General features: G+C 40.7%; 2 protein-coding genes across 5 annotated transcripts; one reads left to right on the plus strand and one right to left on the minus strand.

Moving 5' to 3' along the window:
* Nucleotides 1-1118: 1118 nt before the first annotated feature.
* LOC134193844 (la-related protein 7-like) lies at nt 1119-13462 on the minus strand. Of its 2 annotated transcripts, none has more exons than XM_062662689.1 (12): nt 13368-13462; nt 12416-12494; nt 12253-12353; nt 10331-10411; nt 10199-10275; nt 9627-9714; nt 9203-9564; nt 2071-2260; nt 1915-1974; nt 1750-1858; nt 1588-1685; nt 1119-1532 (listed from the first exon to the last, which is right to left on the minus strand). In XM_062662689.1, the coding sequence occupies exons 1-12, from the start codon at nt 13401-13403 to the stop codon at nt 1296-1298; spliced, it is 1518 nt and encodes a 505-aa protein (XP_062518673.1). In that variant the 5' UTR covers nt 13404-13462; the 3' UTR covers nt 1119-1295. The 2 variants fall into 2 exon arrangements, with proteins under 2 accessions (XP_062518673.1, XP_062518672.1); XM_062662688.1 differs by having other exon boundaries at nt 1119-1535.
* Nucleotides 13463-14082: 620 nt separating this feature from the next.
* Nucleotides 14083-26130, plus strand: LOC134193636 (solute carrier family 35 member F5-like). Of its 3 annotated transcripts, XM_062662477.1 has the most exons (13): nt 14083-14198; nt 14271-14432; nt 14488-14643; nt 14708-14786; nt 14869-15056; nt 16304-16385; nt 16450-16537; nt 19180-19305; nt 19359-19432; nt 24110-24272; nt 24326-24416; nt 25579-25724; nt 25784-26130. In XM_062662477.1, exons 1-13 carry the CDS (start codon nt 14103-14105, stop codon nt 25851-25853), a joined length of 1521 nt encoding a protein of 506 aa, XP_062518461.1. In that variant the 5' UTR covers nt 14083-14102; the 3' UTR covers nt 25854-26130. The 3 variants fall into 3 exon arrangements, with proteins under 3 accessions (XP_062518461.1, XP_062518459.1, XP_062518460.1); XM_062662475.1 differs by having other exon boundaries at nt 14083-14432; XM_062662476.1 differs by having other exon boundaries at nt 14083-14426.

The following is a 26130-nucleotide window of genomic DNA, read 5'->3' on the forward strand; positions in this document are numbered from 1 at the left end:
GAGGAAATTGTCACGCACCGACAGCAAGCCTGGCAGTTGATTTAGGTGTCAAGTCCTAACATTTGTTTGTGAGTCGCTCGGTTATACGGTATGTACCGTTTACTAACGGAACTGTACGCGAAGCTTTGGACTTCATTAAGTTGCAATATTGCATTGTTACTTGTGATTGGACTTCATCTAGCAAACGCATGGATGTATCGGCCAACATTTTTAGAAATTGCGATTAGTGTTCTAGTTGATTCATTGCTGAGAACTAGCTGATAAGTTTTGCCACAGTTCTTCGAGGTTTATTAGCTCATAAACCTCATAATCTCAAGCATACAACTGCACACAACTGCATGTTAGACGGGTAGTGAGAAAAGACAGACAAGAGATTGAGGTAGCGTACGCACAAATCACGCACATTCTGTCACACCTCTATTAGTTTATAGATCCCGTCAGTGTGATCTCTTCACGTCTTGTCTGTTATCCGGGGATCTAACTTCTAGGAGTGCGATAACGTGTGGCAGAAATCCCGCAAGCCCGTATTCCGCCTTTCCCAGATCACACTCGTTTGTAGTCATTTTGTTAACTTATGTCACATCAAATTCATTCTTCGATCCTCCTTTCAAATTAGAGTTATGTCAAATCAATCCGATGTAGTTGTGAGTGTACAAACGGGTGATACAGACTGTACCAGTAAGAATTCACATTTTCAGGAACCAACACAATATTAATTAAGAACATAAATCTAGTGAGTAAGCGTGTAGATACACACAAAGTCAGTATACACTCTTACTGACGCATTTCCAACAGTCATACTGATCAATCAGTAACTGAAACATTTTACCAGAGTTCCATAATTATGCAGTAGAAGCATGGTACATACAAGATATCTACTCCGTCCATGAAGCTACTTCATTCATGAGCGTAACCTTTTGTTTTATGACTTCAACTTTCATCAACTGTTATCATGGTCCCTTAGGAAAGCCCCTTACTAAATGAAACCTCAATATTTCCTTCTATTTTCTAATCTACAGAGCAACTCATTCATGAGTAGGTGCAATGATGAACTTCCTTCCACCCACAAAACCCACTTTTAACTATTATGTATATCAGTCATGACTCCTATACTGCTGTATAACTAGGCTTTGTTTTCCTCAACAAAATGATAGAAATTCAAACTACCAGTATACCCCATTGCTGGATACAAAACTGTTCAATTTACATCATTATAGCACATAAACTCAATAGTAATGAACAACAACACCTGCCAGTTGAATTCAACGTACATTACAAGTTTCATCATATCAACATTATATACTCTCTGATCTTTCAACTGTTGCTCCTACTGATTTCTTTTGCTTTCGCCCATGTTTCCGCCTATTTCTACAGCCCTCAACAGTGGCGTTCTCTTCTTTGGTACCACTTGTTTTCTCAACATCGTCTGACGTTGTCACATTGCAATCGTCGTCGGTACTGTCATCATCAAATCGTGTATGCACACGTTCTGACTCACCACTTCCTATCACCCTCTCAGCTTTGGATAGCCACTGCTAGGAAGCAATTTATATCAACTTACGTGGTATCCTGCCTGTATAAACTTACTTTATCTTTGCCTCGCTTCCTTCTCTCTCTAGACTGGCAAGAAAAACGCTCTTCGCGCTGATGAATGGCTTTCTCTATGTAGCTTTCTTCCTCTTGTCCTAAAAGATCAACAACTGTGCAGTGGACTGACATTTAAATATGCCTACAATGCATTTGGCAAACCTTTCACAGTTGAAAACAATAAGTCTTGGATTGGAGATGGTACATTCTTTTCTTGCCATTGAATCATTGCTCGGTTTACTCCCTGCTGTGAACAAAACCTAACATACCCCTGAATTCAATAAAACAATTGTCAAATGTACAAAATATATTAATTATGAATAAAACCTTCTTTGCTCCAGGCAGAATATCCACATAAGCTACTGGGCTAACTGAAGCAAACAAATCCTGAAGAAAAGAAATAAATGTATTGCAGAAACACACTACTTATCAACTCACACCACACAATAGAGAGAGTTACTAGTATTCATTTCCATTTAATACCTTAAGTGTCTTAGGTTTAAACTCTTCCATGTCACCTTCTATTCTGATAATCGTTCCTTTGCCAATGTCAAGGGTAGAAGCAGATTGTTCACTTTTTGTAGGATGACGGTCTCGTAATTGCTGTTTCATTTGACCCATTCCTTTGCGTTGCAGTTTCTTGTAAAGTTGCTTTAACGTCAACCATTCCATCCTGCAGTACAAATAACAAGGTCATGTACTCAATCATACCCATATACATGTACATGTACGTACAACACAACACTTCAAACACCACACCACAAAAAGAGGATCAGCAGTAAGACAACATGTAAAACCAAATACAAAAAAGAGTACTGGTTACAACCGTGAGTTCTATATAATCGTTTGTCCATCGAGATGGTTGAGACCTCTAACCTTGATGTCTAGTGAGTATATGTGTAACTTGAAATGACATGGGTTTATTATGTGTCCAGCTACCCTAACTACATTCGATTTGGGCAATTTGGTGGTTCTAGACATATATTATCCTGTTCTAGAACCATGCAAACAGCCGGAAAACCGTTAGGCCTAACCACTTTGGGATTCTACAACTGGTAAACTGTGTTCTACTAGTTTCAAATTCACACCTGCAACTGCTGGAAATATAAAATTTTTTATGTTTATGTATCATCACCTTACCATACCTTCCTCTGCATGTCCGACAATGCATATCCTACTAACAGGTAATCATCTTTAAGGTTCCCAAGAGGAGTCTCAGTATTACGTATAACTACATCATTGTCGTCATCCTACTGATGCGCAAAGCAAGAACAACTTCGCTTACTACAATAGCCATAACCGCAGAGCGCCTACTCTGAGACTGTGCACGTAGCTGTTCGATTTAGATATCTTGGAACAAAGACCTACAGTTCCCAAACCGAAATCCGGAATCAGGGAATTGCCCAAATTGACAGCAGCTACAGTTACTAGTACCACTGAGAAATGGTACCAATCAAGTACTCCACCATTTTAAAACACTACCTTTCTATTAAAAACTAATTTTTGTTCACAAAACCTACTTTAAGCACATCCTCAGCAAATGCGACTTACATATTGGAACATATCAACAGCTAATACTGTACTTGCTGTGTATTATCCCACCTCTATGGTTGGCTAGTATCAAATGAAAAGTTCCAACATTAATTGATACACTGACAGCTAGAGGTGTTAATTAGTGGAAGTGATTAATTAATTAACTCAAGCCCTAGTGACACCACCTGTCAATGCTAAATTGGTTGGCAATTTTGACACCAGGAAGCCATTTCGGTTATGCCATTAGACAATGATAATTTTCTGTTCAACAGCGAATGACCGAACTCTCTTACACATACATGTAGCTGCGGCACACTGTCACACGGTAAGTGAAGAATAATGGTATTAGCATTCCTACAGTCAGCACAACTCTAGCAGATGGTTACTGTAGAAATCACCAATTAGCACTAATTAATTAAAGAACAAAAGGTGTGCAAATATCAGAGCCTTGGCCAAAAGTGGGGATGAGATTTTACTTTTTTGAGCCATGGGATTATACTCAGGGGAGTACCATAGTTCAATAATTTTTCAATAATTACAAGAAAGTGCTTCATAAACAAGTTCAACTATTTCAATGTGTGAAGCACTGAATGTATCTACCTCTGCTAACTTCATTATCCTCCATTAGTCTGTTTGCTGACAACTTAGACACTTTTCTCAAGACAATTGCATTTTTGGAGAGTCACAGAAAAACGTCGTCGTCAATATGACATAACTCTGCATCTACTCGTCTTCTTTCAATGAGCCCTGCCTTTCTTCCCAGTTCGTGCAGTAAGTTTTCCGCTTGTAATCCCCATATGCTGAAATGCTCAAAACTAGCAGAACAATTTCAGGGCTAGATGCATCTGGCAAGATCACCTTTAAATATTTGTAACATTTTCCTGATTCCCGTTTTGCCACTGTATGTTTGCATGCCTTTGCAGCTCCGTTCACTATGTCTTTCCTCCAAGGGTGAGCCAAAGAAACATCACATTCATAGGTGACACTAGAATCAATGTCGTAGAAAGTAATGCCTGGTCTTCCATCAGTTTGTACGTATTTGTTTCTTGGTTCTGTTTGATGAGGAATACCCAGCTCCGTTAGGCAAGCAGACCACTCAGTAACAATAGTATCGTGAGACCAGACAGGACCGCTTCCATATTTACTTGTAATCAAATGAAAACCTTCTTGATCCAACTTCTGTCTACAGTCACAATGCTCAAGCAATTGACTAAAAGGCAAGCTGATCCCCAATCTCATACAAGACACTAAACGAAATTCGTTAGGTTTAAGTGCGTTCTTGTACGTTGAGGGAGTGACATCAAGCCATGCTCCTGTACCTTTCCCCTGTAATGACCTAAGCCTGGCAGCACTCCGATTTGACTTTATGTTTTAAAGGAGAACTCCCACGATTTTCAAGTTGGGGTCAGATACAAGTCCCTTCCATAGACCGACAATTCGAAGGGACATAGGTTTTGTGCACGACATCTTCACGGCAGGAGAAACGTCAAAGAAAGGGGCGTGTCGGGTAAGGGAGGTACATGACATCATTGTTGCAAAGCCACACGCGCATGCCATCGGGTTAGATGCAGTTGCGGACGGATTCAACGCATACGCGTTGTTCTTTTCTGTCTGGTGTTCGACCTTGCAGTTTCGAGCAAGAGTACGGACCTACTCAGCGTGACATCAACGCAGTTGAATACATCGACGGCCATGACGGCAGACAGATCACCGGTGAAGATCTGTCTGATGAGAACGAAAATCGAGTTGGGAACACTGCTTGGTGCAGCTGCAACAGGTGTTCTGTAATGCCTAGCGTAGCTGAGTGCTTGTGCTGCCAGGAAGTGGACGAACTAGGGTATAGGGTGGAAGCTTCAGGATCTGATCTGTAATTATTACGCAGCATGAGAACTTCCTTGCTGTGTGTCTCAATGAAGACGTTCTTCAAACAGCTGTAGTCTTAATGACTGATTGGCGACGGGATCTCATCAGAGAGCCACTAACTTCCAGGCGAGTAGCACCTAGACGGACTTGGACTGGCTTGCCTATGTAAAATTTTCACGCAGGCTGCTGCGACTAACTGTGTACAGATAATTTACTTGCTGGGTGCACGAGAGGCTGGGCAAGGGTATCAGACGTGTCATTCCAGCATGCGTTGTAGGACTCAAAGTGATCCGAACAAACGCGGCTGTTTTTTGAGCTAGGCGGATCCACCAGATGTAACTTTGCTAGCCATGATTCTAGCAAATCTGGCTTCTTGAGAGAAAGCCTGAAGAAGCTGACACCTCTGGCGATATCGCTGCTGTTGTGGCTACAGTCAAAAGCAATGCAGTGGACCATTTCACGTCAAATAAGCCAGGTAGATAGCACGGCTTGTGCACGACACGTGGAAGTCATGCACCAACTGCGTCATCAACCACGCCTACGCTAACACTCCCTCTTTTTGCGGTGCTTTTCCTATGTTACAGAAGCAATGGAGGGAACTCAAAGTTTTCGAGTGCAGTCAAGATATAAAAATCTTGTATCTGACCCCAACTTGAAAATCGTGGGAGTTCTCCTTTAATGAAATCTTCTGACTGTTTCTGTGATATATCCAAAGTTAAGCGATGTTGGAGTTTTCTAGGATAATCAATCGGTTTCTCCAGAGAATGAAATTGCGGCTTCACTTCTTCCGAGTTTGACTTCGAGGGTAGTTGGGCCACCAATTCCTGTAAAATCAACCCCGTTTTACTAGTTGATATATATTCATTAAGCTGGTTAGCAATACAGAGAAATCTCTTTGGCAGTTCATGTAGAGAGCGTGCCCAAGCAGCTAAATATGCTGCATAACAAATACTTTCAGTTGAAGTTAAACCAAATCCACTGAGTTTCACTTTCAGAGTTGCTTGATACAACAACGTGTAATCCAGCTAGTTCAAGTTAAGAATGTTATGAAAACAGTCCTTTGTTAGACGATCATGAATTACTGCTGATGGTAATAAATTCTCAGGTGAAACAGTTCTAGAAAGGAAGTCTAGTTTGGGAATATGGCAATATTTCAATAAAAGAAGACTACACTGAGGGTCGCCAAGTTCGTTAACCTTTGAAATTACAACATTGCCTTGTGATGCTGCCTCTATGCATTGCAATTTAACATAATCAGGAGTGCCAATAGGTGCCCCAAAGCATTAATACCAACTTTGCTCGTGTAAATATCTGTACTGTAATGTTCTGAAGCCATTGGAAAGTACAACTTGCATTTGTCCTCTCGAATAGTCAGGTCACTCTGTTGCAGAGAAGCAGTCAGGTCAGAAAAAGTCGCTAAGACTTCATTGGGCATCCCCACAACATACACATCATCCAAATATGCTAATATGGTCGTATTAGGGTGATCGCATTGAGTCTTGATCAAAATTGGATGGAGGGCAGCCCAAATAAAATTGAACCAAGCGGATCGCCCTAATGTACGCCTTCCTCAGAAAGCAGTTTAACAACCTTCCTGTCCTTAGTATAAATCAATGTACTTGAACTCCCATACATTTGCTTGGCATATCCCAAAAAGTTTGGAAAACTTCAGTTTGGTCTCTCACAAAATGTTACCTCTAGACACAGAGTTACATGCATTTTAGACATCACTAGACAGTATAGACTATGAAGGATTGGTTTCCATAAGGAACAAAATGTGATGGAATAAAAGTTCAGCCTCACAAGGTGTTGGCAGGCAGGCAGGCAGGCAGGCAGGCAGGCAGGCAGGCAGGCAGGCAGGCAGGCAGGTAGGTTATTTTATTAGAATACAGCATCTCTACACACTGGAATACATGATTTTTCAATAATTAAAAGAAAGTGCTTCATAAACAAGTTCAACTATTTCAATGTGTGAAGCACTGGATGTATCTATCTCTGCTAACTACATTATACTCCATTAGTCTGTTTGTTGACAACTTAGACACTTTTCTCAAGACAACTTTGCTATTGCATTTTTGGAGAGTCACAGGAAAACGTCGTCGCCAATATAACATAACTCTGCACGTACTCGCCTTCCTTCAATGAGCCCTGCCTTTCTTCCCAGTTCGTGCAGTAAGTTTTCTGCTTGTGATCCCCATGTGCCAAAATGCTCAAAAACTAACAGAACAATTTCAGGGCTAGATCCATCTGGCAAGATCACCTTTGAATATTTGTATCACTTTTCACATTCCTGTTTTGTAGATGCATGTCTGCATGCCTTTGAAGCTCCATTCACTATGTCTTTCCTCCAAGGGTGAGCCAAAAAATCACATTCATAGGTGACACCAGAATCAATGTCGTAAAATGTATTGTCTGGTCTTCCAACAGTTTGTACATATCTGTTTCTTGGTCCTGTATGATGAGGAATACCCAGCAGGCAGGCAGGCAGGCAGGCAGGCAGGCAGGCAGGCAGGCAGGCAGGCAGGCAGGCAGGCAGGCAGGCAGGCAGGCAGGCAGGCAGGCAGGCAGGCAGGCAAGCAGGTTATTTATTAGAATACAGCATGACACACTACAATATATGATTTTCAATAATTAGGCAGACAGGCAGCTGGCAGGCACACACACACACACACACACACACACACACACACACACACACACACACAGCTGGACAAAATGGACAAATGTTAAGCCCTCCACGTCATTCAACGTCGACCTTATGGTCTGTTGCAGAGATAACTCCCCTTGCCTCTACAGTCAGGGCCTCCATGTGCTACGTGGAGGGTTAAGCCCGGTTCACAGTACGACGCTGGGACGAGCGTCATGGACGCTGACAATGAGTGAGCGTCAGCGTCACACTGTGAACATGTCAGCATCCGCGATGCTCGTATGATGCTCGCACGACGCTGGAATAGAGAAAAGTTCTAAGGGAGCGTTCTAGCCGGAAGTGACGCAGCGTCCGATGACATCATGTGCTCCGTTTCAACCAATCAAAAGTCAGTCACTGGACGTATCCGGGATATTCTATTTGTTCACATAGCATCAATCATTGATTCGTCGATGGAAGTTTTCATTGAGTCTGTACGTGGTTTTCCCTGCGTTTGGCAAGTTCAGTCAAAGGAGTACAAGGACATACGGATGAAAGAAAATGCTTGATCGAGACTACAGCGCAGCAGTGCAACAAAAGCAAAAAAGGCGTTCATGTCTGTCCGAGTACATTGTACACACGTGGTTACTTTGCAGCGCTAGACCACTGTCGCAGTGTGTTCTTTGTGTCATGGACACTCGTCAGACGCAATACTGTGAATGGTCCAGCGCCAGCATCTTCGCTGACGCTCATGTGAGCATCCTTGTCAGCGTCCAGGACGTTCGCAGGACTTTGTGCCAGCGTCGTACTGTGAACCGAGCTTTAGGGACAGCGCTACAATCCACCTGCAGCTTGGCCAGAGTCATCCAGGTGCACTGACAATGGCACAGCTCTGGGACTGGACACCAAGGCCCACAAATTCCCGTCTGCTGCATGATGTTACTGTCAAGCCAGCGGTCATGTCCACCCCAGTCAATGACCACGTACTCATTTATACTCCTGAGTCGAGAGAAACAATCGTGTGTAAGTTTCTTGCTAAATTAAAGAAATTATGCCCTAGCTCGCCATCACTGTGACTTGAACCTGCAACCCTGCAAGGTCCCGGATGTTTCCATTCACCAAATGCACTCTCTAACCAATTGAGCTACAGCGAGCGCGCGCACACACACACCCACACCCCCCCCCCACACACACACACACAACATACAGACAAATTACAAACAACTGCTAATCAACTAACTGATTGCAATTTCTAAACTCTGGTAAACTTGTGATGTGTCCCAGTAACAAACCAACCATAGCCAATAATATATGAACACAGTTGCTGTCGTGCAGCAAATCCTTACAGGTTCTATTTCTTACACGTTTGTTTATGGCTTTACAAGAACAAAGCAATTTTCCTACAGTCTCGATGCAGGTAGAAACTGGGGTACACACTAATAAAACTGACTTTGTCATCATAGCTGTAAAACTTCTTGGCTAATTGGTGAGAAAAACTAGCTGCTTATTAACTAGCCAACCAAACACCCAAATAACTAACTACGAACTGGCAGACTGCACTTATAATTAAGTTATACACTTGTATGCACCTACTTTGAAATAACTCTAAAACTGCTGATATCAACTCTCAACCGTCCTTCCATTTCCTTGTCTATCCTTTGCTGTACAGAATCACCTTTACAGTTTATATTTACAGTTGGAAGCTTTGTAGCCATGCAAGATTGGTCAGTTGAAGTCTCAGGGTTCAGCTTTTCAAGATTACAGCTGTCCAGAGCCACTCTTTTGGCTGATGACTCGTTGTCATCACTGTCTTCAGTGTTTCTTCTTGCTAATCTTTTCCTTTTTCGTCGGCGTTTGTTTGCACGACCATCACAATCAATTTGTTCATCCAACTTCTGTTGATTTGAGTAGACAGGCTCTCGATGCAGTGCCATATCACCACCTTTCTCAAAAGCCTATAGCAATATAATGCCTTTTTGTAAAGAACAATACACATGATATGAGAATACCACTCTACCTTCACAGCATTTGCTGCAAATTCATTCGATGAAAATTCCACGAATGCAAAACCCTTTGGTTTACCACTAAGCAAATAACGAGGAAGACTAAACAAAAATAAATAGAAACAATGAGCTTCAAAAATTACATTTCAGCGACTTCTATTAACCAATAGAAAAATTTGCACTTCATTTCCTGTACTATCAATAGTCAATACTATTTTGGAACACTGCAAATTACTTCACAATTGACATCATTTCTTCCAGAAGTTGCCTAACTCAACCCACCATCGCAACTAAAGTACTGCCAAGGACATTGCTATAACAGCATGTGTTCTAAACTTTAATATACGTTTGATGCATGACACCTAACGATCTGTCAATAGCATTAATTAATATTATCCTAAGTAAATCCAATCTTCCAAAAAGGTTCTGATCTCTGCAATTGCTAATAATGGTAGTCTAAGTCTCGTCTACAGTAATACAAAGCATCACTCACATTTGGTATAATGTCACAACACACCAACATGCTGATTCCAGGTGTATCTGTGGCCTAGAATTGGTGATTTACCTACTTGCAATGCCTCTGTACCTGATGTAATCTACTTTTCCAAACGTTTCAAATAGTTCCTTGACCATAGCATGATCTGCATGTGGTGGAAGGTTGTCCTAACACAAATCAAAATTCCATAGTAAAATTGGCACCACCAAAATCATGTCTTACCACAAATATTGTTTGTTCATCAACATTTCTTTGCTCTGGCAAACCAGATATCCTTCTTACTTTTAAACCATCACCACTGAGCTACCAAGAACAAATGCAAATGACAATCATCTAAACTACAGAAGCACAGTTAAGTGCAATTAATACATGTATCAACACTACTTCCGTCAAACTCCATCAATAAAAAACAAGGTACGTGTAAGCACCAAAACTGATCACATGACCAATACAGAGCCACAACAATAACGCAATCAATAAAAAGAAAACAATTGTACTATTGTCAAACCACATGACAAGCAATGGTTTGATTGAATGGAATCAAGTATTTGGCAATGTAATTACCACACTGAATGCCCAGAACTGCATAAAATGCCACATCCACATACAGACTTGCTATAATCAGTAAACCTGACGTCACTCCACTTTCAGCTGATTAATTAAAATACAGAATAAAACACAAAAATATTAATGCACAACACACTATATAAAAGTGTCAAAATCATGAAGGTCTTGCCATTCCTGCAATCAATGAAATGTATAAAACAATCCATGAGACACTACCTACATTTAGTGTCTAACATGAAACAAATTATACAGTAATATGAAGGCAAAAGTGTATGTATACTTGACTTTCCTGTGACCTTTGGCCGACAACATTCTGCACACTGTCTGTGTATGTACATCTGAATAATTCTGTAAACAGCAAGATGCCCAACCCGCCTTGAGTGTAGTACTACATTTACGCTGATAAGACAAAGACAAGCCAGCCTGGTTGACAAAATCTGAATGGTTAAAACAATCTAGCATCCATTTATACTGCAGCCTTTGGAACAAGTTACATATGGCATCATATAACACGAAAAACATCAACGTTCAAGTAATTGTGTTTCATCTGCTCTTTTTTCAAAAAGCAAAGTGTGTTGGCACAAAATGAGAATAGCTATATTGCCTTTTACATGTCTAGAATATTACACGCAGATGCATAAATAGTTTACCTCAAACAGACTGGGCCAGCCCAGTCAAATTGTTCTCAGCTTGACTCGATTGCATTAATTAACAATAGCAACTGTTACCAAGCTGCACCAAGCTGAACCATGCTGGCTTAGTAAAAAGTGTCAAAGTAAACATTATTAGAAACCTTACAAATGACCAAATAAAACAGTAGCAGGTTAGAGCTATGATACACATTACATGTAGTATTATTCAATTCTATAATATTCAAGTACACCAACCAGAGCATAACCCTATTAACTAGTTGGAAAGATCAATTGCTCTAGTTGCATGTCATGCAGTTAAATTCAATACCGGAATTTTCCAAAACAGCGCCCAGGGCAGCAATACAGAAAATGGGATTTTTATGGAACAATATCAGTTCACAAGAAGCGCCCGAGTGGTTCATAGGAAACTCTGGAAATTGGCAGATTGACTTGAGTATCACAAAGTAGGCAAGTGTGAGGCCCATCTTCACAAACTTAGTTTTTATAAACTTACGAGTGTGACCAAACCTGATGGCCCTCATACGCTTCTTAACTGTCAGGTGTTTCTTTAGAAGTTCCCTATTTAGTTCACAGCGTAAGACCACTGTCTGGTTGCCAAACCTTACGTACACTGTAGTATAGTAATGCATGTTACTAATGCAGCCTCAAAATATCGACCAACTTTGGGCACCAACGTTGAATCGAACACCACAATCTAGATTCTCATTAGCGGCCCATGGACTGTAAATGAGAACAATTTCCAAAAGACCGCCCAGTAGGTCTGTGGCTGGGCACTGTTTCGGAAATTCCCAATAGCTGTTTGTAGGCTGTATTCACGAAGATATTGAATACCAACTACATATGCAGACTACTTTCCTGAGAAAATTGCCTCATAAGTAAGAAATATCTGTAGCTAAACCAATTTCACTAAATATATCATTTTACCTCCAAATCTGGACACTGTTGAATGGCATTCTGAACAACACTCAGGTCTTTCGCAAGTGACTTCACAACATTGAATTGTGCTATTGTTTCAACACTGACATCTTCACACAAACGTCAACATTCATTCTTGAACGAGCAAACATATATGATCTCGTCTTCTTACAACCCCCTTCTGATTCACTGATTTCATTTCTCAAGAAACGATCATGACGCAGATTAGCATCACTAAAGTAAAACTGAATCTAGACACAAAACTCATGACTCTATCCAGATTACAGAACAATTGCTATGCACAACTGAAAAAAGCAAATCAAGTAGTTGTAATGCTATAAAGTATAATACTCTAAGTCTCTACTGCTGATCAATGTCTGTATGGGCTGTTATACATCAACTCATAAAGTCAAGACTATAGTAATACTCCAATTTACGTAGTCACTCATCCGAGCCTATCTGACACCAGTAAACCCAGTATTTCAATAACATTCATCAACAGTATTATACCAATTGGTTTTCTTAATTGAAGATAATAAAATACCGCTGATCAGTTTTAGTTTTTTGTACTTTCTCTTCACTGCTATGCCTAGGATGCTGTTGGCTTTGTTGACACTCTCGTACATCCTTTCAGCTGTTGTTGTAAGCCTCATCTCAAGAGCTGTCAATGCATTCTTCCAGGTCATACAATTACATAAATTATCTTTCTGACAAAATGTCTACTAGTATAATATCACTGTATTTTCTGTTCAGTGTAATGCAATCTGCCACAAGATTGGTCACACTACATTGAAAGCTATCAGTAACAATATTATCAAATCATTTATCATATACTGCTATTAGTTGTCTGCATTGATTTTTAACCCTGCCGGCTACTCCAGCAGAGTTAGTAGATTAGTAAATATCAGTCACGTGACCGCTGCATGGCGTTCCGTCTGCAAACGCGATACATCAAACGCGATCAACAGAATGACCAAGATGATAGAGCTTTCAATGCCAACACTGGTGTAACCAAATGTCGAGTTACTGATTCAGTCTTTCTTGATTTTCAGTCACGTAAAGTCGCTTTAGACGGTTACACAAAATGCTTGCATCAAAAGGTCTAGCTAGTCACGACACCTCACCTGTTTCTGAAGTTTGGATGAAAGCACTTCATTCATCGCACAAACCGTGCACTTTATGGCGTGGATTGATATTAAACGGCCGAAGACTATCCCGTATACGAATAATTCGATTCTTTGTTTTTAACTAGGTAGACTACAGTAAACTCACTCCTAAAACACAAACTGCGATACAGTGTGGAAACTATACTTACACACATGCATGCACGCACGCACACAAGCAAGCAACGGACATACACGGAAGCAGGCAACTGACATGCACGAACACACGCTGGTTGGACTCGTGACCATTCTCTCCCCGCCTTCGCGGATTGACAATCCGGGGAATGACGAAGGCGGGGAGAGACTGGTCACGAGTCTACACGCTAGTATACTCCTCCTCCTCCTCCTCCTCGCGTGATTCATATCAGCGATTTATATAGTAGAGTCTTGAGTAGCCAGTGTTCTCTCGTTTACTTCCGGACAGCGAGGAGAATGCCTGAGAAAAACAGAATGATGCAATCTCGATCCTTCGACCAAATAGAAGAGTGGAAACATATTACGGATATAGCAAAGGAAGTGAAGACCAGAAAATGGTCAGACTACGTAAGCCTAGAACGACGGGACGGTTGCTACAGCCGCGTACTACTGGACCTAGGTCTGGCTATGCGAGACCCGACAACCGCAGCACAAACGCGTAGCCTTGGATTTCCAAACGATATTTTTGCCCATGCGCTAAGGGAAGTCTACCTCTCAGTGATGGCGCGGAGAGTCTCTGGAATGCGTTTTCTGACTGGCATGTGCCTTCTCCTCACCGCCGACTTCATATGGGGCTGTCTGTCACTCTACACAAGTGTTAGTGCTGCCTTTAGTGTACCACATGAGCGTCATCTCTTTGGGTGTACTCTAACCTTCTGTTTCATTCAGTGGATTGTGTTAACGTTTGGGTACAGCAAGCCGGTGTTCGTGGTATACTGTTGTTTCTCATGTCTGACCGTCTACCTTATGGGATTCTGCTGCTGCCGCTCTTGGCGAAGAATGCCCTTCGCTCGTCACCCCTCGAAAACGCCGCATCAAGCAAAGGCAGAAGTACACGCGTTTGGTATCGAAATACGTTATCTGCGACTGTACGTATTGTACACAGGCCGAAGCTTCGACGGAGACGGGCAGTGGCGACGACGCTGTGACCGGAAGTGATGACATTCGTCGAGAAAGCGATTGCGGTTCGTCGTTGGAGTCGTCGGACAAAAATTCCGACGATTTTGGACACTTGAAGGGTCCGCCACCGTTGTATCAAATGGTTTGTTTCACCGTCTAGCCTAACTCTGAAACGGAAACCGCATGACGCCTATTTGTTCATCCAGAGTGACCCTCGGTTTGAACCGATGAAGGGGAGATCGTCTAGTTCCGAAAGTGAAAGGAGCGGATCCACTGAATGTTACAGTTAGATTTCTCAATCATCGAGTTTACATGCTCGTTGTTTTGTTTTGCTTACCATATGGGGGTGTTCCTCCGTGTTGTGCAGCTCAGCAGACTCGGGTTCGGTTTAGTTCGCTGAAGGAGGTGAGGTTTTTGCCAGATGAAGAGGCTGATGATGCGGAGGACTCGAGACGTTCGTTCGGTGCGACGCACTCCGTTGTCGGGCGACTGTGGAAGCAGAAAAAGCTGACGGTCAAGCAAGTTATGTTGCTGTCGTTCTTGCTCAGTTTTGTAGTAAGTATGACTCAAATTGGTTTAGATTGCTACCTGATTTAGAGTTAGGTATATCATTAATTCTTAGCTTCTTTAATTAATTAATTAGCTTACATGCTGAACGTATTTAATTACTTTACGCGCTGAATTAATTAGTTTCATCTGACTTCTCTAAATATGGTGTTGTTTGAATAATTTATTGTCTGATTTTTAAATTAATTAAATCTAATTCTGGTATGCAATGTCTAATAATTAGTTTACAGGCTGGCAGTATTAACAGCTGCTAATTACCTGTTTTTTCCTAAGCTTATGGTGTCGTTTGAAGAATTGTCTGAATTTTTAAATTAAATCTAAATTCTTGACATGCAAGATGTCTACTGATATTCTGGACATTCTGCAATGTGTCCAGGCATAGAGTTTGTTGAATCGATCTTAATTGGTATTTAGGCGCTAGATTTTGATTTTGGCAAACAAATTAATCTTGTACTAACATCATCAGTTTCTACACTCTTGTCTTCTTAGTGATGTGCAAAACAATTACAGACAGTACTTGTGACATAAGAAAATGAGTTGTTTGACAGCATCTTTGGCTAAGAAATCAGTGTTCACGCATTTTGTGCAGTTATTAATATTAATATTCAGTAGCAGACAAATGGGCTACCAGTGAACCAAAAGTCAGAATGTTGCAATCAGTTATTTAGACTGACAGAAGAACTGAACAGTGAGTGCCTCCGCAGCAACACTTTGGCCATTTGGAATAGCTTCATTCTGCTAGTACAGTACCCAGATGCAGTCCGGATGCCTCGATAATTTACATATGTGTATACATATTATGTACCTGTATATAGATTTTTGTACTGGTGCCAGACTTATTAGAATGACTGTGACTTGCTAATTCTTTCACTGCTTTACCTCAGTAGATTTGGCAGAAATACTACTTTCTTTCACTACCGTAGAAGAAACTACAAATGCATGCACAGTCAGAATAAAAACAAATATTAAAAAGTCAGAGTGTGGCTGAGAATTGGTGTGTGCACTCCTGTCATACAATTAATTTTTTCTTGTGGCCTTTACACACTTATAGGCCAAGCTTGTAGCAGCTTGTACTGAAACAGATGGATATCACTTCTTACATTTTGCTGTTACTGTATATTTGGTTTGTTTGGTCAAGTGCCTTGAGTGGGCTTATACTCTCCTGACTGATTGGATAATGTTTATTGCTGGTTAAATTTGCTACTTGTGATTGTTAATTTTGTGTCAATATATAGTGGATACCTGCACATTTGTTACTTGCTCTCGCTTCTGCAAGAACTTTCATGTGGACATTACAAGTGTTTGCAAGTTTATCTGGTATGTTTGAAGTCATGCCTTCTGATGCTTGTCGCATGTATCTCCAGGTTCGTTGCTTTTATAGGAGTGTTTGTATTAATCTTGACAGCAGTGTTTCCTGCAAACAGCAATGACTACATCACTGTCACCAAATTTCTGGTTGTCTGTGTCCTGTAAGTGAAGAGAGGCTCAGTACAGCTTTTGTTATTATACTGTATGATCTGTATTCTTCTATATGTATTTGTGTGCGAATGTTAAAATGCAGTGCTTACAAACACTCTTTAAAACATATCCAGTCAACCCTCAATCTAATGATTTGCTCAGAACAGTCAATTTTGATGTCATTATAGCTTGAGGTCACTCACTAATTGAATCTGCATGGGTGCTAACATGATAACCAGTGGTTTCATCTTAGGATGACATGCACTGTACTGTACATGCTAATGCACTGTAAACTTCTATTTTTAGCTAAGAAATGCTTTAGGGTTATCACCAGGCAGGTTCACCTGCATCCATATATGCAGATGAAGTGCAGCAGCAGCTGTCGCTTCACATGTGTGCACCATGTGGCAAAGTTGCATATAAGCTTTCTGACCTAGATGTTGGTAAATTGGGGACATTTTTATACTCTTATACTTCTATGTACTGTCTTTTGTATGTCATTGTCATTATATCGAGTGTTGTTATATTAAGAGGCGAGTACCAGGTTTTGTATGCATGCACTTTTGTCCTATGTTTCGTACATCATTATATCACGATTTTGTTATATCGTGGTGTCGTTATATCGAGGGTTGACTGTATTTTCAAATTTAAAGGTGCCTGCTCACGATTCATTGGGCACTTGCACACACACACACACACACACACACACACACACACACACACACACACACACACACACACGCACACAAACTTGGAAACGTGCCACGATTTCAAGTTGTGTCATAACAAAGCAGAGCAAGTGACATCTTAGGGTGCACCACATTCTATGACATACAGTCTTTGTTCCTAGTGCAAAGAGAAAGGCGAATCGCATTCTTGTCCACCACGGCAATTTTTGCTCCTCGTACTTGACATTTTTGAGAAGCTAACGACAAGTCTGTTAGGTTCCTTATCCACGCATTTACCATTTACCATCTTGAAATAGCTTGCTGTTGAACGACAACGTGCCTTATCGATCATTTTCTTGTTGCACATAACCCGGAAATTAATGGAAACTATAGCATTGTCGTACTACTAACGTGATGGCATCCAAAACTTGGAGCGTGAAAGTAGCCATGGAGAGATGCCGGATGCCACAGACAACACGGATCGTTCATTTATCGTACATGATAGTATACTAGGCTTGAAGTTCCAGACTCGTTTTCGGGTTATGTGCAACAAGAAAAACGATCGAGAAATCTCGTTGTACAACAGCAAGCTATCTCAAACTGGTAAATGGTAAATGTGTGGACAAAGGCACAATTTCAAGTTTGCGTGGGTGTGTCTGCACATATGCGTGAATTTGTGAGCAGGCGCTTTTAATTAAGTGAAAGAACAGTGATAGCCAACAAACTGACATACTCATTTCTTGTAAGCAGACAAAACAAAAAGGTTTAGCTTAAGTTAACTAGAAGGCACATACAGTGGATTACACCATGCATGTGTCACCCCTAAGGTGCATTATTCTGAGTTGGATCCTCGGGCACCACTTAGCTTGAGTTGACCTTATCTCTGGGTACCCATTTTTAACTCGTCCAAGAGTTTGGCAAGATACTCATATTTTGAAAATTTTACATGGATATGTTAAGCTGTTTAAGAGATAATCATGTGTACAGACAGCACCGGCGAAGCATGGTCCTCAAGTTTGGGGGGCTGTTAAATTAGGCTGCAAACCACGCCCATTTCTCACACAAAACTATGCCCATTTTCTACTTTCTACCTCGCAGTTTGTAGACATCTAAGTAAATTAGTATCAATTTCAGGTCATAAATAAACTGTGGGACTGAGTGCCGTCAGTGTGTGTATAAAGGAGTGGAAACACTGTTAACGTCTGTGTCAAAAAGGTTTTCATGGCTCGCTGCGATCGTCAAAATTAAATGGCATCTCGATGACAATAGAATCTAGAAGACCAATTCAGTGCAAACAACGTTGACCAATTTAGCATTTCGTAATCTAGCGAGCAATATAGGTCTAGCTATAATTTTTTTATTTAATAAATAGAATAAACCTGTGGAGAAAGTACCGTGGAGTGCAAGCAAATCATTAGGTAGCAGAGCCGCAGGAAATTCCATTCTACTTTAGTGTCCACGACTTCTTGAGACTGGTTTTATCATACTGAAATTATGATGTGTATTGTCACAGAGATATAGTTAGCGTTATCGTCGATCGTCAACATACTACTCTGAGATTAAGAGGACTGTCACTGTTTAGTAACTAAAAATGATAGTTTCGCTTGAAGCGAAGTGACACGCCCAAAATGTTTGGGGCTATAGCATCCCCAGCTCCTCGACGCTACGCCGGTGCAGACAGACAGACAAGCAGACAGACACTTATCCTGTCCTGTTAAGCAACTACCTCAGCACGCTCATGCTTGTGTCCAAGAGGCAACACACACACACACACACACCTGAAAACATTACAACCCTGCTTCGCTGTGCTATGCAGGTTGTACTAATTGAGTGGTCGAAAGCAATAGAAAATTAACTATAAGTCTAAAGTCCACTGGCAGCTGAATGAACTGTTTAATACATTGAAATAACTTTCTGTTATGGCTATTTTGTTTAGTTCATTTCATTGATGTATATGTACGTAGTGAATTTTTTGTTTTTTATAGTGTTGCTAGTGGTATTGTCATTGGTTGGTCTATTAAAAGTTCCTCTACTGGTGCTACATTGGCAGTTGCTCCTCCAGCGTCAACTATTGTACCTTGGGCTGTCCTTACTACAGTTTCATCAGTTTTGTAAGCGCAAGGACAGGTAATATTGACTGTGTTAGTGTTACTTTCTGTTGCAGGTCATCTTTCTTCATTGTGACTCTAAAGAAGTTTTCTCATAGTTTATCAAGAATAGATATTACAATGTTTTTAGGTGAGTCTCTGCTTTGGCTTTTGACAGTAACAGAGTTTTAAAGTTTAACTCAAAGGCACGTACACAATGGATTCAACCTTTTATAGTACAACTTTAAGTATTAGAGTATTAACTATTGAGACATTATGAGTGTGAGGAATTTTCTTTCTTTATTCCGAGAAAATGTTTTTGAAACAACTTTGTGTAAGGTAATTGGTGTTATTTATCTTTTTGTCTGCTATAATATCTATCTATATCTATATCTATACACCGTATAACTGGGTATTTCTGTGATCATGATGTTTCTGCAAATTCTGCGAGGAAATCACGGGAGCACACAAATACAATTCGCAGATATTTAGACCTGTCCTCGGGGTCCCAGGCAGTCACTGTGCAGACACATGTGCATGTGTGTGTGCCAAAAACTGTATTCCTGGTCGAAGTGTAGAAATTTCAGGCAATAATTAAAACTGTTGAGATCCTCAAATCACAGTAATTTAAGACTGCAGAAATAACTGATTATATGGTATAAAGGCTGATCTGTCTGTCTGTAACATCAATCACGACAAACTGCCGGGCCAATCGCCATAAAACCATGCATGAAGACTGCATTCCACACTATAATGCAAACCCATGCTTTGGTTCTAAGGCTTGATAATTTAATGGGCTCCTTTTGAGGTCCATGAACCCGATTGTATTAGCAACGATGCTTTTATTGCTGGTTTAGTGCCACAAATTTTGCACGACAAGTCGTGAGTGCACCCTGAATCAATTGAAGTTGACAGTTAAGTATTTCCATCTTCCAGAGTTCTCTTGGGACGATGCGATTTCTTGCTGATTGAAACCGCCTTTGTTTTACTTTGTGAAGCAATTTGTGTTAATTTGCCTTATAAACACGCAAATCAACCACATGGAAACTTGTGTTATCTATCTTAAGGGGAACTTTCACCAAATACTAAAACTTGTTGAAAGAAAGATATAAGACTTAGTATCTTCCTGCAGGAAGCTTACAGTCCAGCCCCCCACAGAAGCAGAGAATGGGCAACGAGTTATTCAGACGATTCCTTGTATGTAACACAAAATGTTACTCTCTGTCCTTGTTTGGAAGTAACTACTTTAATTTAACCATACCAAGTGCTCCTAACGTACCCAAATGCAACGAGACATGATCTATGAACTAATCTAAGAAGGGTCTACTTTAGAGGCTCCACGGTTGTATTGACACGGTGATGAGTTTGGGGCCCCAGATTTTGTCAATAAATCACAACTTCCCGCCATATGTCTCACAATCCAGGGTTGTCCCCAGCATAAAAAGGCATGGCGCTCCGCTGTGCCTTGGCTCCCGCTTGGTACAGGCCCGTCGTGCTTTACTGAGTAGGCAGTGGCTACTCTAGAGTTCGTTCACACATTTTGCGTGGTGTGGGGAAATTTGTAGATCTTGGGATTCTGAGCACGTACAAGTATATACCGAAACCAGGTGGAGACAACTGATAAATAGAGATGGGGTACATGTAATGTAGTTATGATTACTTAACCCCAAAACTGACAAGTTCTGCATTGTGATGTGTAAAGCGCCATCCTAGACCCCTCGTTTTGACATAAACAGATAAGCTAAATGTTTAATTGCATTCTTTTAGAATCACCATACACTAATTTAATTAGCTGTCTCTGTAACAGTTGTTCTTTGAGTCTACTGTTCTCTTGTGTAGCTATGAAGACAACGAACTTTGAATTCTAAAAATTTGCAAAGTTGTTTGAGGCAAGCAACTAGTTCTTTGCATATTATTTTAGTTCTTTGCCTGGAGGGCCTGGGATGTTTGGTGTGATGGTAAGACCAATTAGGGGGATGACTGCCATATGGCATGAACTTGATTGCAATACAAGTACCCAAAAAGCAACAGTGTCATGCACCGCCCACAATTGCGTCGATAGCAACTGCAGTTTCCCCTCTAGCATCACTAAACGTTTTTGATTTGGGGTGTAGCTACTGCAGAATATTAGACGGCTTTAGAGAACTAGCAATAAACAGGTTAACAATAGAAATAAATGTGTAAGACTTGTCAGAACTGCGACAAGATTCTCCATAGAGACCGAAAAAATGATAACAATGACTAGCACAACAAGCTTGATTCTTGTTGCTATTTTGTTGGGAGCATCTAGGCCAATCTAAGGCGTGTCATTGTAGCGGAGTAGGTAGCGGTCTGTAAATATGTTGCCCCTCCCAATCACGTGTTCTCGACTGATTGTGCGAATCAAATATCTATTGCTTGAGCTCTGAAAATTTCTCACAGGCTTTAACGGACTTTTAAGTTTGACGCGTATTCCAAGTTGTGATATACTGCAATGTGTGAGTCATACTAATCCTTGACCTAAAACCCCTCCTCTTTTTAGCACAATGATTGTGGTAAGTCATTGTGAGAATGTGCACACGCTAGATTAGTTTGGTGAAAATGAGTGCTCCATTACTGAAAGACAACGTAGCTGCCACTCTACTTCCCCATGATGCTTCATCAGAGTTAATTCCCGTTCGTGTCAGTGGCGATGGCAACTGCCTGCCTCTTTCATGCCTTGAAAGTGGCATTGGCTGCAACCGAAAAATGTTTGCAAGTGCCAACGGTTAGTGATCTTCGAAGAAACTGTGCCGACGAACTGGAAAAGAACGGAGCAATTTACGCAGCCCTAATTGTAAGGCAAGCCCTTAGCATCAGTGTCAGGGATGGTGACACGTTGCATCCAGGATCGTTAGTTAGTACAGTCATGTCTATCGAATGCTGCTTTGACAGCTTTGACAAGTGTAGCGGTAAAAAAGCGTACTGTTGTAAACTTTAAAAGGTGTTTTCTTTTCTTTTAACAGGTTATGGCATTTGATTCCCGGTAGAAATTGTCCAAAAGCGTTGCAACAAATGAGAACAAAATAAGTTTTAGGTTTGGTACACATCAGTAGAACACTGGGTATATAGACAGGTCTATATATACTATCTCTAATAAGACTGTCAAGCAAGTTTGATTGACTTCTAGATTAAAATGTGCAGCGTTAAAAAATTATGTGGGGGCGTGGTCATGAGAATTTCCGCCGTGCCTTACAAAAATCCTGGGGACAACCCTGCAATCCTTACCTTGAATAGTTCACAGGTATCGGTCTTCCTATCTAACCAGCAGTCAGTGTTACTCTCATGCCACATGCGGGTACTAAACATGCTCACACAGGTAATTTTTATTTTTTATTACGGTAAACGTCTGCATTAAACAGTTGCAAAGGACTGTATCATGAAGTGACAGCTTTCATCTGAGAGAGTGTTGATTTTGGTGAGAGTTCTCCTTTAACTAATTTGCCCAGGCAAACAACGTTATACGATTACTACTTATAGCTTGAAATTTGTGTTAATTTGCTTGCAAAGAGGAGTGTCAAAATAGCTGGGACTGTAAACCCTTCGTTAGAATTGTTCGTTAATGGGATATAATGAACAGGGTAATTAGCAGTTTGAGCTTCTATTGGCAAAGTTGCAACCTAAAATTAGAGTGTATAACTTATATATATATCTATATCACGTACACTTCCTAGTAGGGTTGAGACGAATGTATGAAGTAAACATTTAAATATTCGAATATTGAATATTTTGGTGACGTCAATATAGATGTCACCTTTGCCACTACTTTGCAGAGGTCAACACATTTAATTAATTAAAGCTGTTTCAACTTTCAAGTTTAACAACATGTAAAGTTACATGATAAAATGTCAATCTACTGAGAAATCAGCTACTGGTAGCAAAGACGCTATACTTCAGGCTTGATTGTTGTGGTGTGCCTTCTTCACATCTATGTGCAGCTCACTGCAAAGAATGTGGACGGGAAAGGTGACTAACTATATTGGTGGTGCCACCATGAACTGCTAATGTCTTTTACACAACGTGCACTCCACTGTTTGTCATCTCATACATCTAACTTGCTGGCGGGTCTGGCTTTCCAGGAATCGTTTGCTCACCAGAAGCTTGCGATTGATTGTCCTAGTCAGTGGGTTCAGATGCTTAGATGCAACATACGGTACATAACCAGTCAGCAAGTTCGCTGTCAATTTGCTTGTCACCAAACACACTTTGGAAAGATGCCATCGTTGATACTTACTCCGACACATTGCAAAGCACTAAGAAGGTTTGAATATTGCATGTCATATTTTGAAGAGGCAAAAAATATTTGGATATTTGAGCAGTTGTCTCAACTCTACCTCCTAGGTTCTGCATGCTCAACTTAATTATTTTATTCTCAAATACAAACGTGTTACTTCTGTAGAACCTTGTTAATCCAAACAGCCCTGTGCCAAGTCATGTTTACAGTACATTAGTGAATTTGTATGGATTATAAAAATACGTACTGGGCCTTCTTGATGTCGCAAATAGTGCTCTGACCTTTTCCATACTGCTCTCAGAGAATACGACAAAGATGTGGGCAAATCATTAAGAATCATTATTTATCAGTTGACATCTTTTGATGGCAACAATCTGGATCAAGATGCTTTGGAATTTCTGTTATGATCTGTTTATGCGAGGCAGAGGCTGGAGGTTATTTGGATTTTTGAGGGTTTGGATTAGCAAGGTTCTACTGTAGTTTGGATGTTTGGTTATCCACACAGTCATACTTTTTGTGAGACTAAATTGTTTCTTGAACTGCAACTGTAAATTCTATTTTGTTTTGCTTTTTAAGGTTTTACTGGGTTGTGGTGTTCTTTGTTTTGTTGGCCTCTTCTTTTAATATTTTATGTAATGGACGTGGAGAAATTTGAGTTGCCTCCAAATGTTGAAGTCTCAATTTGGCTGGTTGTTTTGGCATTAATTGGAATGGGTGTATCATCACTTCTCTGGATATGGTAAGGTTAGGCGTAGGTCAGTGCTTCCTGGTTCTACAGCTGTTGTGTTACAGGGGCTCATTTCTGACGTCTCCGTTGATTGGTATTGCGGCATTGTTACTGTTGGGTCCATTTTTTGTTAGTTGGAGACCGGTTTTGGGAAATGTAAGACTATTTGGTTGTTGCTGGTGTAGTGAGGGTGCTGTTTTTGCTGTGCTGTGCTGTGCTGTGCTGTGCTGTGCTGTGCTGTGTCTGTCTGTCTGTTGTCCGTCTACCTGCCCATCTGTTTGTCTATCTGTTTGTTTGTTTGTGTGTGTGTGTGTGTGTGTGTGTGTGTGTGTGTGTGTGTGTGTATGTTGTGTGTGTGTGTGTGTGTGTGTGTGTGTGTGTGTGTGTGTGTGTGTTCGTCTGTCTGTCTGTCTGTCTGTCTCAATACATATCTTTTCCATTTAAATCAATTGTTTACATCATGAGCAACCTAACACAAGAAGATCATTACGGTCTTGGGCATACAAAATTATACTATGCAAACTACATTTTGACATTCTAATCTCGCTATGCTAATGAGTTTGTCTGTGACGACTTTTGCATTGCAATGCTGTAGAGTCACTGAAATAATTGAACGCCGCTTGGTCTTGAAGTCGGTCTCATTTCGTCTTCGTTCTTCATCCCTTGCACTCGTTGCCAGCTTGTTTGAATATCTAACTGCTTGTTTGCCCTAACGGCCAAAATGTTTGAAAACAAGAGGAATGACCAATGGGCAGGGCCCTTCTTGCAGCAGCTCAGAATTATATTTTGCTGCTTTCTTCTCCGTTTTGTTGCTGCTACTCTTTCTTCTCTGGAGGCTGCCTTTACTGAGTCCAAACACCATGGATGAGCCAGAGACACATTTAATTCTATTTCTGCACCTGAATCTGGGTCAAAGACGAGGATATCCGGTCACTGTTGACGTACCTGTATTGTGGCTCTAGTTTGTGTGGCAAGTTGAGTTGAGAAAGTTAGTTAGACCATGCTGACACGATTGAGTTGTGAGTGTGTACTGGACCACCCCCAGTCTTACAAGTGATTAGATGGTATCCTTGGATGTCCAGATCTTTACCACAATCACAACAACTGCTTGATGCAGGAATGTCACATCTCAGTCTCATCATAATAGTTGCTTGATGATTGGTTGTGAAATCAGTAATGAAAACAAATCTTGATGTTCTCTTGTGATGGCAAGTTGCATTACTTTAGCAGTGATTACTGTCCATGTAGTTGATATCAATATCAGTACTGGTAATTTGTGAAATGCTGTTTCTTGTGTTTACAGTGTTTGTTTACGCAGGGTTCAATTGACTGTATTTGGATGGTTTGTGGATGCTTTACCCTGGTTTTGTCATTCATCACAGTTTGTCTTCTTCACTGGAATAAAAACCCTGATCCGATTTTATATGGTCTGAAGGTTATCACCAGTTGGCACGCATTTAACGAGTTAGTATACATACTACCTGTTGAATATGAAAGAAACTAGAGGGGTTTGCTTTGTGTAGGATACTAACAGTCAATACTGACATGACCGAACGAACTCCTCTAGTGTCGGACAGTGATGAGAGGACATGAGCATTTCACTAACCATACTCTTTTATGTTCTATGAAATGATGATACTAGCACATTGAAAGGTAGATTTGATTGTTATTTGACAGCCGTAAGAGATAGATGTACTGTACAGTATGATTTTATGCAGTGTAGTGCATTACTTTTCTGATTTTGGTGGCTACTAGGTAGTTGGATTTGCAAGTAGTGAACTGGGCTATCATGTGCATTCGTATCTTGCTTACTTAATCTTTGTATGATTATCTCTATTATGTATGTTTTCAAATGATTCTATTCACATCA

Source organism: Corticium candelabrum, chromosome 18 (genome assembly GCF_963422355.1).
Source record: "Corticium candelabrum chromosome 18, ooCorCand1.1, whole genome shotgun sequence".
NCBI classification, from domain to species: domain Eukaryota; kingdom Metazoa; phylum Porifera; class Homoscleromorpha; order Homosclerophorida; family Plakinidae; genus Corticium; species Corticium candelabrum.